Here is a 15472-nt window from a genome sequence, read left to right as displayed (position 1 = left end):
CCCTATTGGTTTCCAAGAAATTGTCTATGGCAGTTGAAATCATTTGGCAGAATTCTTTATCTGTTAGTAGTGTGGTATCAAGTCTCCATGGAGCGCGGTCAGAGTAGTTAAGTGGGAAGGACAGATCCAATAGTACTGGGGCATGGTCAGATTCAATTATGGTTGAATATTCTACGTTTTTGACAAAGGGAAGTAGTGTTCTGTCTATAAAGAAGTAATCAATTCTGCTATACGAATGGTGGACGTGTGAAAAAAACGAGAATTTTTTATCGTGAGGAAATTGGAAGCGCCATGGATCGACACATCCAATTTGGTCCATGAACGCTGACAACATTTTAGCTAGGGATGTCCCGATCCCACTTTTTCACTACCGATACCGATACCTGGGCTTCGGGTATCGGCGATACCGATACCGATCCGATATTTGTATACATTTTTTGACCCCTGAATATTATATATATATTTTCTTTTTTTTTTTCCTAACACCAGGGGAGCCACCCCTCCTAAATTTCGTTGTTTGGTACCTGTACTGTAGCAATGACAATAAAGACCATTCATTCATTCATTCATTCATTCAAATACCTCCCCAGTATATAGTCCACACCAACAACAGTTAAATTAAAGACTGCCAGCCTTTATTAAAGCAACAAAAATAGTACTCTGCAGTACTCAGTGACCGTATGTCAATATTTTTTTTAAAATAATGTTACTTTTCATTTGCACCTGATGCTGGCCCATTAGGGGTAACTTATAACTAATGCCCTCGATATTTTGATGTTTTACTTTCAGACGAGCCTTGTCTGTGCCATCTTAAAGCCACTATTCTCTGTTCAACGATAGTAACCCCCTTGACGCTTGATCTGCACCTGATGCTGGCCCTAGAGGGCAGATTATGACGTCAGTTTTATTTTTTAACACTTTCTGTGTAACAAGCATACATTTCTCTACTCTTTCTCTTTTCTTGAACTGAATTGGTGCTTTGTGCTTCAGGTCCTGTGGAGACAACTTTCCCTGGTCATGCTTGCTGTGTCCCTAGGCACATCCATGACCATGTAGTGTCTAGTCTCGTGGTTCCAACCATGGAGGTAGAAAATCGGTGGACAGGCTTATTGTAATGCATGGAATCGAATGAGGAATATAAAAACACACGACGTCCTTCGATTTCTGCCTCAACCAGCCTCGGTGTGAACCCGTGCCAACCCCCTGCACGCTGGTCTCAACAAGTCTCTGTTGGCAGGAACTGGCAGGGGAGCTTTTTTGGCGCTTGTCAGTTTCACGTTTTAGTGTATCCTCAATTTAAGCCCAATCCTTTCCACAGCCACAGGCTGCTCTCTCTACTTAACTCCTCAGAGAAGCTAAATCCTGCTCCACCACATTTACCAGTTGTCAAGGACATCGGCTACTTGAATCGTACATTAAATCTTTTGATCTGTGTTTTATTTCGGTAACTACAGTGGGGAGAACAAGTATTTGATACACTGCTGATTTTGCAGGTTTTCCCACTTAGAAAGAATGTAGAGGTCTGTAATTTTTATCATAGGTACACTTCAACTGTGAGAGACGGAATCTAAAACAAAAATCCAGAAAATCACATTGTATGACTTTTAAATAATTAATTTGCATTTTATTGTATGAAATAAGTATTTGATCACCTACCAACCAGTAATAATTCCAGCTCTCACAGACCTGTTAGTTTTTCTTTAAGAAGCCCTCCTATTCTCCACTCATTACCTGTATTAACTGCACCAGTTTGAACTCGTTACCTTTATAAAAGACACACTCCACACACTCAATCAATCAGACCCCAACCTCTCCACAATGGGCAAGACCAAAGAGCTTTTTTTTATTTTTATTATTTATTTTTTGGCTGTGAGAGTCAATTTATTTAAGCCCGCTGATTTAGGTGAATTTACCCTTGAACGTGTCACCTTAACCATCAACGCAACAATTGCCCCCCCTGAGAGATTTGGCAGGAGCCGCCACTGATGCCCTCATCTCTCTCTGAAGATCCCTCCTTGAGCAGGGGATCCAATCCAGGATTGAGGGGGGCGATGGTCTCTGATTAATCCAGTTTGAGTCCTGTTGGAAGGCCTGATGTGGACTCCCCTGTGTGTGGCAGTCTGTCCTGCGATCCTTGCTGAATGGTTGATGCCACCTTGTCCACTTCTATGCCATATTGGGTATCTACGGCTGATGATCGCTCAAGCTTGGCATGTTCAGGCTGGGTGCTATCCCTTTTCTTGTCATTAGAGGGCAGGCTGCCCCTGTCTGCCTGGGCCCTGGTGGTCTTCCTTAGTGCATTGCCCTTCATCATAGCCAACAGGTGGTCCAACATGATGCAGCCCTCCTCCTGGACTGGGGGGGCTTTACGAATTATTTTTCCGTTCTCCCCCCTCGGTCTCTTGGCGTCATCCTCCTCTTGCTGTTTCTTCCTCTTCTCTGCCTTGATGGCCTGCTCTCTCCAGGTCTGGTTTTCCTTGATTGCTTTAAGGAAGAGTCCTCTGAAGGTCTTGATGGTGTTGAACAGCTCCTCTAGTGAGAGGCGGGACGTGTCCTCACACAGATACTCTGCTAGCTCTTCCTTCTTCTTTTTGATGGAGGCAAAGAGCTCCTGCAGCTTCTCACAGGCCTCCAGGTTCCCCTTCATAGCAGTGAGATACTGCTGCTTGATATCCTCCTGAGAAGAAGAGGACACTTTTTTCTCAGAACCCTTCAACCGTTTGACCAGTGAGCTCGACTCTGCCTGAATAGAATCCACATTTATTCTAGCAGCCTTTTCACAGATCTCTAGATCATCCGGAAGGTTCAGCAAGTCAGCATGGGTTTTCTCCGCCTCCTCCAGGATGTGATGGAGCAATGTGATACGGGACTTGTTGGCTTTGGTATCTGTGAGCTTCAGCAAGGTGCTGATCTTGAAGCCATCTGCATTGCCTATGTGACTCCCATAGTTGAGGAAGTTTCCAATGTCAAGTATGAGCTTGCAGAAACTTGGAAGGCGGGTGCTCTCCTTCAAACTCTCACAGGCTGCGTCCAGCAGCTCAGCTTTGGGTTGCAGCATCTTTAACACAGAAGGGGTCTCCTCACAGAGAAGCATGCACTCGATCCTCATGGTGTAGCATGAAACTGATAGGAGCTCGAGGTAGAACCGATCCACACCGGCCAGCTTCTCTATCTCCCCTTGGTATGACTTGAGGTTCTCAATCTCATGTTTCTCCGGCAGTAACGTCTGCATCTGTTTCAGCACCTCGACGTCAAACTTGGAACGGTCCCCATTTTGGATCATAGCTACAAAGTCTTTATGTGAGCATCTGAACTGCTTCAAGAATATGTTCAAATCTAGATTTTTCTTGGCATCAATGAAGGATATCTCTTTGGGCTCTCGTTTGACCGTAGTGTTGGTACTTTTGGCCTTTGAGTCAGTCACTGGCAGACAGAAGAGCTCCTCAATGCTGGAGTAGTCAGGTTCCAGGGAATCAGACTGCACTGACGACCACATGGATTGGCTTTCAGACACCACTCTGGAGGGCAGCTTCTGCCAGTTGAGCTTCTTCATGCGCAGTGTGGGACAGCGGCTGGCCTTGGGGAGAGGAGCGTTCTGGGGCACAATAATACCTCCTCCAATACCTGGGGGAGGGGGTGGTGGGGGAGGGGGGCCCATACCAGGCAGGGGAGGGGGAGGTGGGGGGCCCATACCAGGCAGGGGAGGGGGAGGTGGGGGGCCCATACCAGGCAGGGGAGGGGGAGGAGGTGGACCTCCCTGCCCCATCCCTGGTAGAGGTGGTGGAGGAGGAGGTGGCATCCCAGGTAAAGGAGGAGGTGGTGGGGGTGCACCATAAGTGGTGCCTGGCAGGGGTGGGGGTGGGGGAGGAGGAGGGTTTGGGGTAGCAGCAGGAAGTGGAGGGGGAGGAGGGGGAGGAGGGGGAGTTACGGAAGCCATGTCTGATTGGTTGGTTGTGCTGCCGAGCAAGTCTGTCTGGATTGCCCTGTTGGTGGTCTTGGTCTTGGGACTGGCTGAGATCTGTTGTCTCTTGGAAGAGAGCAGGCGCTCCATCAAACGTTCAGCGGAGTCCATTTGTGAGTCGTGGGCCAGCAGAGTGGCACGGACAGCCAGGGCCTCCAGGGTCAGCCACACGTCTCCCCGTCCTGGAGCCACCAGCAGCAGAGCCTGCAGGATGGACAGCAGCTGGACAGAGGCTGGGGAGCTGCTCACTTTGGTGAGGAGGGAGGTGAAGACCTCCTGGTGACTGCTCATGTCGATGCCTCCGTACACCCTCTCCATCTCCTCCGCATCCTCGGCCATGGAATCCTCAAAGGCCTCACACTGGATGTTCAGGTCCAGGTCCTCAGTCTCCCTGTTACATAAACACACATGCACATATGCACGCACACGCACACACAACATAGGTATTGATGTTTGGGAAATCTTACAGAAAGTGACTGTGACTGTTGTTCCACCAACATTTGATTAGCATTTAATGCATCCCACACCTACCTCAGCATTGGCAGTATATCCAAAACTGGAAAATACATAATTAAGATGAATCCCAGTACTTTCAATATCTCAATATCTCTATATTATCTCAATGGCCAATGCACACAGTGTTTTTGTAGCACTGTCAAATGTTGCAAATGTTGTAATAGTTTCTTATTGCATCACAATGGGACAATTGGAAAAACTTCAACATTCTAAATTGCCTGACACAGAAGAGCTTGCCTTGAAAACACCTTGTCTAATGGTTTCTATTTTATTTTTTTAAATATTTTTTTTACTTTCTTTTTATTGAGATGTTACAGATATACAAAAATAATACTTTTCAGTTTTGGTTTGTTTTTACACAAAACACAAACATGTCCCAACCCCCCCCCCCCCCCCCCCCACAAAATCCCAAGTGGTGCATCCCAGGACGAAGGATATAAATAAACAACAATAAATAATAATAATAATAATAACAGTGGTGATAGGTAATGAAGACAGTACAGGTAAGTAATCAAAGAGATAAAGAGAAATAAAGTGCAATTCATTTGTAAGTGAGGATAGATGAGATGGTCGTGTTGGTCTGTGATACCATGTCTGTTATGATTGTAATATGTCCCTCTCTAGAACGAGATGATGTATCTCTAGGGGTTTATCCTGATAAATAGATTCACAACATATGTCATCACTCAGCATCCAGCGCACTTGCATTGTCAGGGAGGGTTTTTAGTTTGTTGAAATAGGATATTATTGGGTTCCAGGTGAAATAAAAGCGGTCTTTGGACCCCCTAAGTGTATATTTAATCTTTTCAAGTTTCAAGTGAAGCATAAGGTCAGTCAACCATAAGGAGGAATTCGGTGGTTTGGGGGATGTCCAACAAAGCAAAATCCTCCGTCGAGCAAGTAGAGTGGCAAATGCCACAATGTCTTTATGCTTGTTAATAATCTGTTGGTCAGTTGGCGCTATGCCAAAGATAGCTGAGTAGGCGTTAGGTTGCAGGTTCAGATCTAGTGCCTGTGAGAGGGTCCTGAAAACTGCTGACCAATAATCAAATAATAAGGGACATGACCAAAACATGTGTGTTAGCGTTGCCGGAGCGTTATGACATCTGCTACAATTCTCATCCACGTCAGGATAGATTCTGGCTAGCCTAGATTTGGAAAGGTGAATTCGGTGCAAGACCTTAAATTGGATTACGCCTAGTCTAGCACATGATGTGCTCCCGTTAACTCTCGTCAGAGCCTCAGTCCAGGAGTCATCGGGTATTACGTCCCCTAGCTCCTCCTGCCATTTCTCTTTAATTTTGTGGAGGGAAGTGTCTCCGAGGGATGATATGCTAGAGTAAATACTTGATATTAGGCCTTTTAGATTGGGAGGAATTTGGAGGATATCATCTATAGCAGAAGGTTGTGGTGCATTTGGGAAGTTTGGATCCAAACTTTTAATGAAATGTCGGACCTGGAGGTATCGAAAATAACTTGAGCGGGGAAGGTTGAATTTTTGAGAGAGGTGATTAAAGGTCGAGAAGACGCCCTCAGTATAGAGATCTTTAAATTTGGAGAGACCGAGTCTTTTCCATAAGGCGAAAGCATTGTCTATTCTGGCGGGGACAAAAAGGTGGTTATTGCAGATAGGGGCTAGGTTGGAGAAATCTTTTAAACCAAAGTGGCGTCGAAATTGTGACCATATTCGTAATGTATTAACAACAACAGGGTTAGAGGTGTAGTGTGGGGCAGATAGAGGGAGTTTGGAGGTAATCAAGGCGGAGAGGGATGTTGAAAGACATGACTCATTTTCTATTTCGCACCAAGACGGCTGTGGTGAATGGACCCAGTATATGATTTTCTGAATATTGGCAGCCCAGTGATAATAAAGCAAATTTGGTAGGCCCAGTCCGCCCTGGGACCGATGTCGCTGTAGAAGTCTTTTCTGTATTCTAGGGACTTTACCCCCCCCAAATGAAAGATGATATGGACTTATCTATGGACGAGAAGAAGGACTTTGGGAGGAATATAGGGAGACATTGGAAAAGGTAGAGGAATCGGGGTAGAACGTTCATCTTAATGCTTAATACAGTTGATCTTCCCTGCCAGTGATAAATTAATGGACCTCCATTTCTGTAAATCATCTTTTAATTTATTAACAAGGGGCGTGAAGTTTTTTTCATGTAGTTTAGAGAAGGACCGTGTAATATTAATTCCCAAATATTTGAAGCCAGATTTAGACAAATGGAAGGGCAAGTCACATTGTGGGATTGCGAGATCTAGGTTGTTCACTGGAAAACATTCGCTCTTAGTGAGGTTGATCTTGTATCCCGAAAAGCTACCAAATCTATGCAGCATCTGAACTATATGGGAAATGCATTGCACCGGTTCAGATACATACAACAGTAAGTCGTCGGCATATAGCGCCACCTTGTGTTCCTTCCCCCATCTAGAAATTCCATTTATTATTGGAGAAGATTTTAACATGATAGACAGAGGTTCGATGGCGAATGAGAATAGGAGTGGGCTCAGCGGGCACCCCTGGCGTGTCCCTCTCGACAATGAGAAAAATGTGGAGCGTTTCCCGTTCGTAACTACCGATGCCTTAGGACAGGGGTCGGCAATAGGCGGCCCGTGGGCCATTGCTGGCCCGTCACCAATAATATTTGGCCCAGCAGATTATTTTGAGAATCCACTTTTTATTTTTTATTTTTTTTATTTTTTTATAATAATATCGGACCGACAGTCCCACATATAGCGCCTATAATGTCCGAATAGAGAATCGAACTCCACCTGAATAATGCTTATTGTACTTTTATCCATGTTGAGAGTGAATGACACAGGGACAGACAATCAGGCAGCAAGGTGCACCGAAGCGCACTGACGCTGAACCCCTCAGAGTGAATCATAAGCAGGTGGACAACGCGTCACGGTGCTGAAATAGCCGACATACCGTGTGTGGTTTGAACAAAATAACACGAGCTCAGTAAGCCATTCAAACGTAATGTTTACGTATATGTGACTGCAACACACATATGAACAGTAACAACGCAAATTCTGTTTAATTTTCTGAAAAACATTGAAAACAAAATCGGCGCAAACAAAAAGCATCTCCCATCGGTCAGTATTTGCTTGATATCTGGTGATATTGACGTCACTTTAATCCACAGGCAGTTCTCAAGGTTTTTATGCATCCATCGATTCCTCTCGTGCGTCTTTATCGCATTCATTGACGAAAAGGACGACTCGCGTATAGAAAGGGAACATTGTGAGCACGGAAAATGTCTCTCACAACGGCTTTGCATTGATGAAACCAGGTAGGATGAACGTATAGTTCGCTGTCCATTCCTCTTTAAATGCCCTGTTTCCACCGTCAACTTTCCTCTTTAGACCTTTGGAGAGTGACATTATGTTTCTCTTGCTAGCAGGTTAAATGTTTGGCTAACTTCACCCGGCACGCAAACAACCAATCCAATAATAATAATGTGACCTTGTCTGGGAGGAGGGGGGAATAATTATCAGAATGAAACTGTTACATAATTATTAGAATAAGTTAGGCTACGCTACATCGTCAGTCCACACATTTATTATTCAAAAATATGGAAAAGTGTGAAACTACGTTTCAACGTTGTTGAGAATCACAACACAAACTCGCTAATCAAGCCAAAATACTGCAACATAATGGATTGGACAGCTACCTAGTTAACTAGAACACTACTTTACATTGTTAGCAGGTTCACAAAACAAGCTGTGTTAGTTGACTAGCGATGTGTACAGTCGAAAGAAAAGTCAAAGCATTAGAACGTGTCACATTTTAAAACAATCAATTACTTAAATTAGCCTTTGATTATGTTCGGGCCCGCCATCTAGTGGCTCAAAAAAAAATTGGCCCGAGGCCAAACCTAATTGCCGACCCCTGCCTTAGGAGATGAGTATAGTAGTCTGATCCATGCAATAAAAGTGGGTCCAAAGCCAAAAGCTTTCAGACATTCAAATAAGTACGCCCACTCCACTCTGTCAAAAGCCTTCTCCGCATCCAGGGAGAGAACCACCTCAGGTACCTCCTCGGACGTAGGAGAATGTACGACATTTAGAAGGTTTCGGATGTTAGAGAATGAGTGGCGGCCCAGCATGAAGCCAGTTTGATCAGGGGAGATCACCTCGTCTGTGACGGACTCTAGACGCCGGGCGAGTGCTTTAGCTAATATCTTGACATCGCTGTTGAGCAGCGAGATGGGGCGATGTGAACCACACTCCGTTCTGTCTTTCCCTGGTTTCGGTAAAAGGGTTATGAATGCCTCTGTTAGCGTCTGTGGCAGGGCCTCATTATCCATTGAGTCATTGAACATTTCTAAGATGAGCGGAGTTAATTTGGTTGAGAATTTTTTGTAGAATTCGATGGGGTATCCATCAGGGCCCGGGGCCTTACTACTTTGCATAGCTGTGATTGCATTATAAATGTCGGTGTCTTGGAAGGGTAGTTCAAGTTCTGCTTTATGAACAGGGTTGATAACAGGGGCATTTAAATTTGTGAAGAAATGTTGCATATTGGTATCATCATTGGGTGCCTCAGAAGTGTACAATTTGGAATAAAATGCCCTAAAAGTCTCATTGATTTCGAGGGGGTCAGTTGTAAGCTCCCCATTTTCTCTTTTAATTTGTGGAATCTGTTGGTCAGAGGATTTACATTTTAATTGATGCGCTAACATTCTACCAGCCTTTTCCCCATGCTCATAAACAAAGCCTCGTGATTTCAGCAGCATACGTTCTGTCTTATCGGATGTTAATAACTCGTATTTGGCTTTGAGATTCAGCTTATTTTTGTAAAGCTCCGGGGTGGGAGAGTCAGAGTATTGATGATCTATGTCAATCATTGAGTTGAGAAGTTGCTCCTGTTCTTGCCTCCTAGCTTTGTTCAGCCTAGATGTGTATGCAATAATGTCCCCCCTTATTACTACTTTAAGGGTCTGCCAGAGCAGGGAGGGAGAAACAGTGTCGTCCCTATTGGTTTCCAAGAAATTGTCTATGGCAGTTGAAATCATTTGGCAGAATTCTTTATCTGTTAGTAGTGTGGTATCAAGTCTCCATGGAGCGCGGTCAGAGTAGTTAAGTGGGAAGGACAGATCCAATAGTACTGGGGCATGGTCAGATTCAATTCATTGTATACATTTTTTGACCCCTGACTATTATATATATATATATTTTTTTTTTCTTCCTAACACCAGGGGAGCCACCCCTCCTAAATTTCGTTGTTTGGTACCTGTACTGTAGCAATGACAATAAAGACCATTCATTCATTCAAATACCTCCCCAGTATATAGTCCACACCAACAACAGTTAAATTAAAGACTGCCAGCCTTTATTAAAGCAACAAAAATAGTACTCTGCAGTACTCAGTGACCGTATGTCAATATTTTTTTTTTAAATAATGTTACTTTTCATTTGCACCTGATGCTGGCCCATTAGGGGTAACTTATAACTAATGCCCTCGATATTTTGATGTTTTACTTTCAGACGAGCCTTGTCTGTGCCATCTTAAAGCCACTATTCTCTGTTCAACGATAGTAACCCCCTTGACGCTTGATCTGCACCTGATGCTGGCCCTAGAGGGCAGATTATGACGTCAGTTTTATTTTTTAACACTTTCTGTGTAACAAGCATACATTTCTCTACTCTTTCTCTTTTCTTGAACTGAATTGGTGCTTTGTGCTTCAGGTCCTGTGGAGACAACTTTCCCTGGTCATGCTTGCTGTGTCCCTAGGCACATCCATGACCATGTAGTGTCTAGTCTCGTGGTTCCAACCATGGAGGTAGAAAATCGGTGGACAGGCTTATTGTAATGCATGGAATCGAATGAGGAATATAAAAACACACGACGTCCTTCGATTTCTGCCTCAACCAGCCTCGGTGTGAACCCGTGCCAACCCCCTGCACGCTGGTCTCAACAAGTCTCTGTTGGCAGGAACTGGCAGGGGAGCTTTTTTGGCGCTTGTCAGTTTCACGTTTTAGTGTATCCTCAATTTAAGCCCAATCCTTTCCACAGCCACAGGCTGCTCTCTCTACTTAACTCCTCAGAGAAGCTAAATCCTGCTCCACCACATTTACCAGTTGTCAAGGACATCGGCTACTTGAATCGTACATTAAATCTTTTGATCTGTGTTTTATTTCGGTAACTACAGTGGGGAGAACAAGTATTTGATACACTGCTGATTTTGCAGGTTTTCCCACTTAGAAAGAATGTAGAGGTCTGTAATTTTTATCATAGGTACACTTCAACTGTGAGAGACGGAATCTAAAACAAAAATCCAGAAAATCACATTGTATGACTTTTAAATAATTAATTTGCATTTTATTGTATGAAATAAGTATTTGATCACCTACCAACCAGTAATAATTCCAGCTCTCACAGACCTGTTAGTTTTTCTTTAAGAAGCCCTCCTATTCTCCACTCATTACCTGTATTAACTGCACCAGTTTGAACTCGTTACCTTTATAAAAGACACACTCCACACACTCAATCAATCAGACCCCAACCTCTCCACAATGGGCAAGACCAAAGAGCTTTTTTTTATTTTTATTATTTATTTTTTGGCTGTGAGAGTCAATTTATTTAAGCCCGCTGATTTAGGTGAATTTACCCTTGAACGTGTCACCTTAACCATCAACGCAACAATTGCCCCCCCTGAGAGATTTGGCAGGAGCCGCCACTGATGCCCTCATCTCTCTCTGAAGATCCCTCCTTGAGCAGGGGATCCAATCCAGGATTGAGGGGGGCGATGGTCTCTGATTAATCCAGTTTGAGTCCTGTTGGAAGGCCTGATGTGGACTCCCCTGTGTGTGGCAGTCTGTCCTGCGATCCTTGCTGAATGGTTGATGCCACCTTGTCCACTTCTATGCCATATTGGGTATCTACGGCTGATGATCGCTCAAGCTTGGCATGTTCAGGCTGGGTGCTATCCCTTTTCTTGTCATTAGAGGGCAGGCTGCCCCTGTCTGCCTGGGCCCTGGTGGTCTTCCTTAGTGCATTGCCCTTCATCATAGCCAACAGGTGGTCCAACATGATGCAGCCCTCCTCCTGGACTGGGGGGGCTTTACGAATTATTTTTCCGTTCTCCCCCCTCGGTCTCTTGGCGTCATCCTCCTCTTGCTGTTTCTTCCTCTTCTCTGCCTTGATGGCCTGCTCTCTCCAGGTCTGGTTTTCCTTGATTGCTTTAAGGAAGAGTCCTCTGAAGGTCTTGATGGTGTTGAACAGCTCCTCTAGTGAGAGGCGGGACGTGTCCTCACACAGATACTCTGCTAGCTCTTCCTTCTTCTTTTTGATGGAGGCAAAGAGCTCCTGCAGCTTCTCACAGGCCTCCAGGTTCCCCTTCATAGCAGTGAGATACTGCTGCTTGATATCCTCCTGAGAAGAAGAGGACACTTTTTTCTCAGAACCCTTCAACCGTTTGACCAGTGAGCTCGACTCTGCCTGAATAGAATCCACATTTATTCTAGCAGCCTTTTCACAGATCTCTAGATCATCCGGAAGGTTCAGCAAGTCAGCATGGGTTTTCTCCGCCTCCTCCAGGATGTGATGGAGCAATGTGATACGGGACTTGTTGGCTTTGGTATCTGTGAGCTTCAGCAAGGTGCTGATCTTGAAGCCATCTGCATTGCCTATGTGACTCCCATAGTTGAGGAAGTTTCCAATGTCAAGTATGAGCTTGCAGAAACTTGGAAGGCGGGTGCTCTCCTTCAAACTCTCACAGGCTGCGTCCAGCAGCTCAGCTTTGGGTTGCAGCATCTTTAACACAGAAGGGGTCTCCTCACAGAGAAGCATGCACTCGATCCTCATGGTGTAGCATGAAACTGATAGGAGCTCGAGGTAGAACCGATCCACACCGGCCAGCTTCTCTATCTCCCCTTGGTATGACTTGAGGTTCTCAATCTCATGTTTCTCCGGCAGTAACGTCTGCATCTGTTTCAGCACCTCGACGTCAAACTTGGAACGGTCCCCATTTTGGATCATAGCTACAAAGTCTTTATGTGAGCATCTGAACTGCTTCAAGAATATGTTCAAATCTAGATTTTTCTTGGCATCAATGAAGGATATCTCTTTGGGCTCTCGTTTGACCGTAGTGTTGGTACTTTTGGCCTTTGAGTCAGTCACTGGCAGACAGAAGAGCTCCTCAATGCTGGAGTAGTCAGGTTCCAGGGAATCAGACTGCACTGACGACCACATGGATTGGCTTTCAGACACCACTCTGGAGGGCAGCTTCTGCCAGTTGAGCTTCTTCATGCGCAGTGTGGGACAGCGGCTGGCCTTGGGGAGAGGAGCGTTCTGGGGCACAATAATACCTCCTCCAATACCTGGGGGAGGGGGTGGTGGGGGAGGGGGGCCCATACCAGGCAGGGGAGGGGGAGGTGGGGGGCCCATACCAGGCAGGGGAGGGGGAGGTGGGGGGCCCATACCAGGCAGGGGAGGGGGAGGAGGTGGACCTCCCTGCCCCATCCCTGGTAGAGGTGGTGGAGGAGGAGGTGGCATCCCAGGTAAAGGAGGAGGTGGTGGGGGTGCACCATAAGTGGTGCCTGGCAGGGGTGGGGGTGGGGGAGGAGGAGGGTTTGGGGTAGCAGCAGGAAGTGGAGGGGGAGGAGGGGGAGGAGGGGGAGTTACGGAAGCCATGTCTGATTGGTTGGTTGTGCTGCCGAGCAAGTCTGTCTGGATTGCCCTGTTGGTGGTCTTGGTCTTGGGACTGGCTGAGATCTGTTGTCTCTTGGAAGAGAGCAGGCGCTCCATCAAACGTTCAGCGGAGTCCATTTGTGAGTCGTGGGCCAGCAGAGTGGCACGGACAGCCAGGGCCTCCAGGGTCAGCCACACGTCTCCCCGTCCTGGAGCCACCAGCAGCAGAGCCTGCAGGATGGACAGCAGCTGGACAGAGGCTGGGGAGCTGCTCACTTTGGTGAGGAGGGAGGTGAAGACCTCCTGGTGACTGCTCATGTCGATGCCTCCGTACACCCTCTCCATCTCCTCCGCATCCTCGGCCATGGAATCCTCAAAGGCCTCACACTGGATGTTCAGGTCCAGGTCCTCAGTCTCCCTGTTACATAAACACACATGCACATATGCACGCACACGCACACACAACATAGGTATTGATGTTTGGGAAATCTTACAGAAAGTGACTGTGACTGTTGTTCCACCAACATTTGATTAGCATTTAATGCATCCCACACCTACCTCAGCATTGGCAGTATATCCAAAACTGGAAAATACATAATTAAGATGAATCCCAGTACTTTCAATATCTCAATATCTCTATATTATCTCAATGGCCAATGCACACAGTGTTTTTGTAGCACTGTCAAATGTTGCAAATGTTGTAATAGTTTCTTATTGCATCACAATGGGACAATTGGAAAAACTTCAACATTCTAAATTGCCTGACACAGAAGAGCTTGCCTTGAAAACGCCTTGTCTAATGGTTTCTATTTTATTTTTTTAAATATTTTTTTTACTTTCTTTTTATTGAGATGTTACAGATATACAAAAATAATACTTTTCAGTTTTGGTTTGTTTTTACACAAAACACAAACATGTCCCAACCCCCCCCCCCCCCCCCCCCCCCCACAAAATCCCAAGTGGTGCATCCCAGGACGAAGGATATAAATAAACAACAATAAATAATAATAATAATAATAACAGTGGTGATAGGTAATGAAGACAGTACAGGTAAGTAATCAAAGAGATAAAGAGAAATAAAGTGCAATTCATTTGTAAGTGAGGATAGATGAGATGGTCGTGTTGGTCTGTGATACCATGTCTGTTATGATTGTAATATGTCCCTCTCTAGAACGAGATGATGTATCTCTAGGGGTTTATCCTGATAAATAGATTCACAACATATGTCATCACTCAGCATCCAGCGCACTTGCATTGTCAGGGAGGGTTTTTAGTTTGTTGAAATAGGATATTATTGGGTTCCAGGTGAAATAAAAGCGGTCTTTGGACCCCCTAAGTGTATATTTAATCTTTTCAAGTTTCAAGTGAAGCATAAGGTCAGTCAACCATAAGGAGGAATTCGGTGGTTTGGGGGATGTCCAACAAAGCAAAATCCTCCGTCGAGCAAGTAGAGTGGCAAATGCCACAATGTCTTTATGCTTGTTAATAATCTGTTGGTCAGTTGACGCTATGCCAAAGATAGCTGAGTAGGCGTTAGGTTGCAGGTTCAGATCTAGTGCCTGTGAGAGGGTCCTGAAAACTGCTGACCAATAATCAAATAATAAGGGACATGACCAAAACATGTGTGTTAGCGTTGCCGGAGCGTTATGACATCTGCTACAATTCTCATCCACGTCAGGATAGATTCTGGCTAGCCTAGATTTGGAAAGGTGAATTCGGTGCAAGACCTTAAATTGGATTACGCCTAGTCTAGCACATGATGTGCTCCCGTTAACTCTCGTCAGAGCCTCAGTCCAGGAGTCATCGGGTATTACGTCCCCTAGCTCCTCCTGCCATTTCTCTTTAATTTTGTGGAGGGAAGTGTCTCCGAGGGATGATATGCTAGAGTAAATACTTGATATTAGGCCTTTTAGATTGGGAGGAATTTGGAGGATATCATCTATAGCAGAAGGTTGTGGTGCATTTGGGAAGTTTGGATCCAAACTTTTAATGAAATGTCGGACCTGGAGGTATCGAAAATAACTTGAGCGGGGAAGGTTGAATTTTTGAGAGAGGTGATTAAAGGTCGAGAAGACGCCCTCAGTATAGAGATCTTTAAATTTGGAGAGACCGAGTCTTTTCCATAAGGCGAAAGCATTGTCTATTCTGGCGGGGACAAAAAGGTGGTTATTGCAGATAGGGGCTAGGTTGGAGAAATCTTTTAAACCAAAGTGGCGTCGAAATTGTGACCATATTCGTAATGTATTAACAACAACAGGGTTAGAGGTGTAGTGTGGGGCAGATAGAGGGAGTTTGGAGGTAATCAAGGCGGAGAGGGATGTTGAAAGACATGACTCATTTTCTATTTCGCACCA

General features: G+C 45.2%; 1 protein-coding gene across 1 annotated transcript; it reads right to left on the bottom strand.

Annotated features, from left to right (window-relative positions):
• Window positions 1-830: 830 nt before the first annotated feature.
• Window positions 831-13532, bottom strand: LOC308167917 (uncharacterized protein; the record flags this gene model as incomplete). Its single annotated transcript, XM_080542394.1, has 3 exons — window positions 11418-13532; window positions 2156-4348; window positions 831-878 (listed from the first exon to the last, which is right to left on the bottom strand). The coding sequence occupies exons 1-3, from the start codon at window positions 13482-13484 to the stop codon at window positions 831-833; spliced, it is 4308 nt and encodes a 1435-aa protein (XP_080398520.1). The 5' UTR covers window positions 13485-13532.
• Between the last annotated feature and the right edge of the window lie 1940 nt (window positions 13533-15472).

This window comes from Nansenia antarctica (genome assembly GCF_963989245.1).
Source record: "Nansenia antarctica genome assembly, chromosome: 11".
Classification (NCBI taxonomy): Eukaryota; Metazoa; Chordata; class Actinopteri; order Argentiniformes; family Microstomatidae; genus Nansenia; species Nansenia antarctica.
Note: the sequence above shows the minus strand (reverse complement) of the source record. Positions and strands in the feature narration are given on the sequence as shown.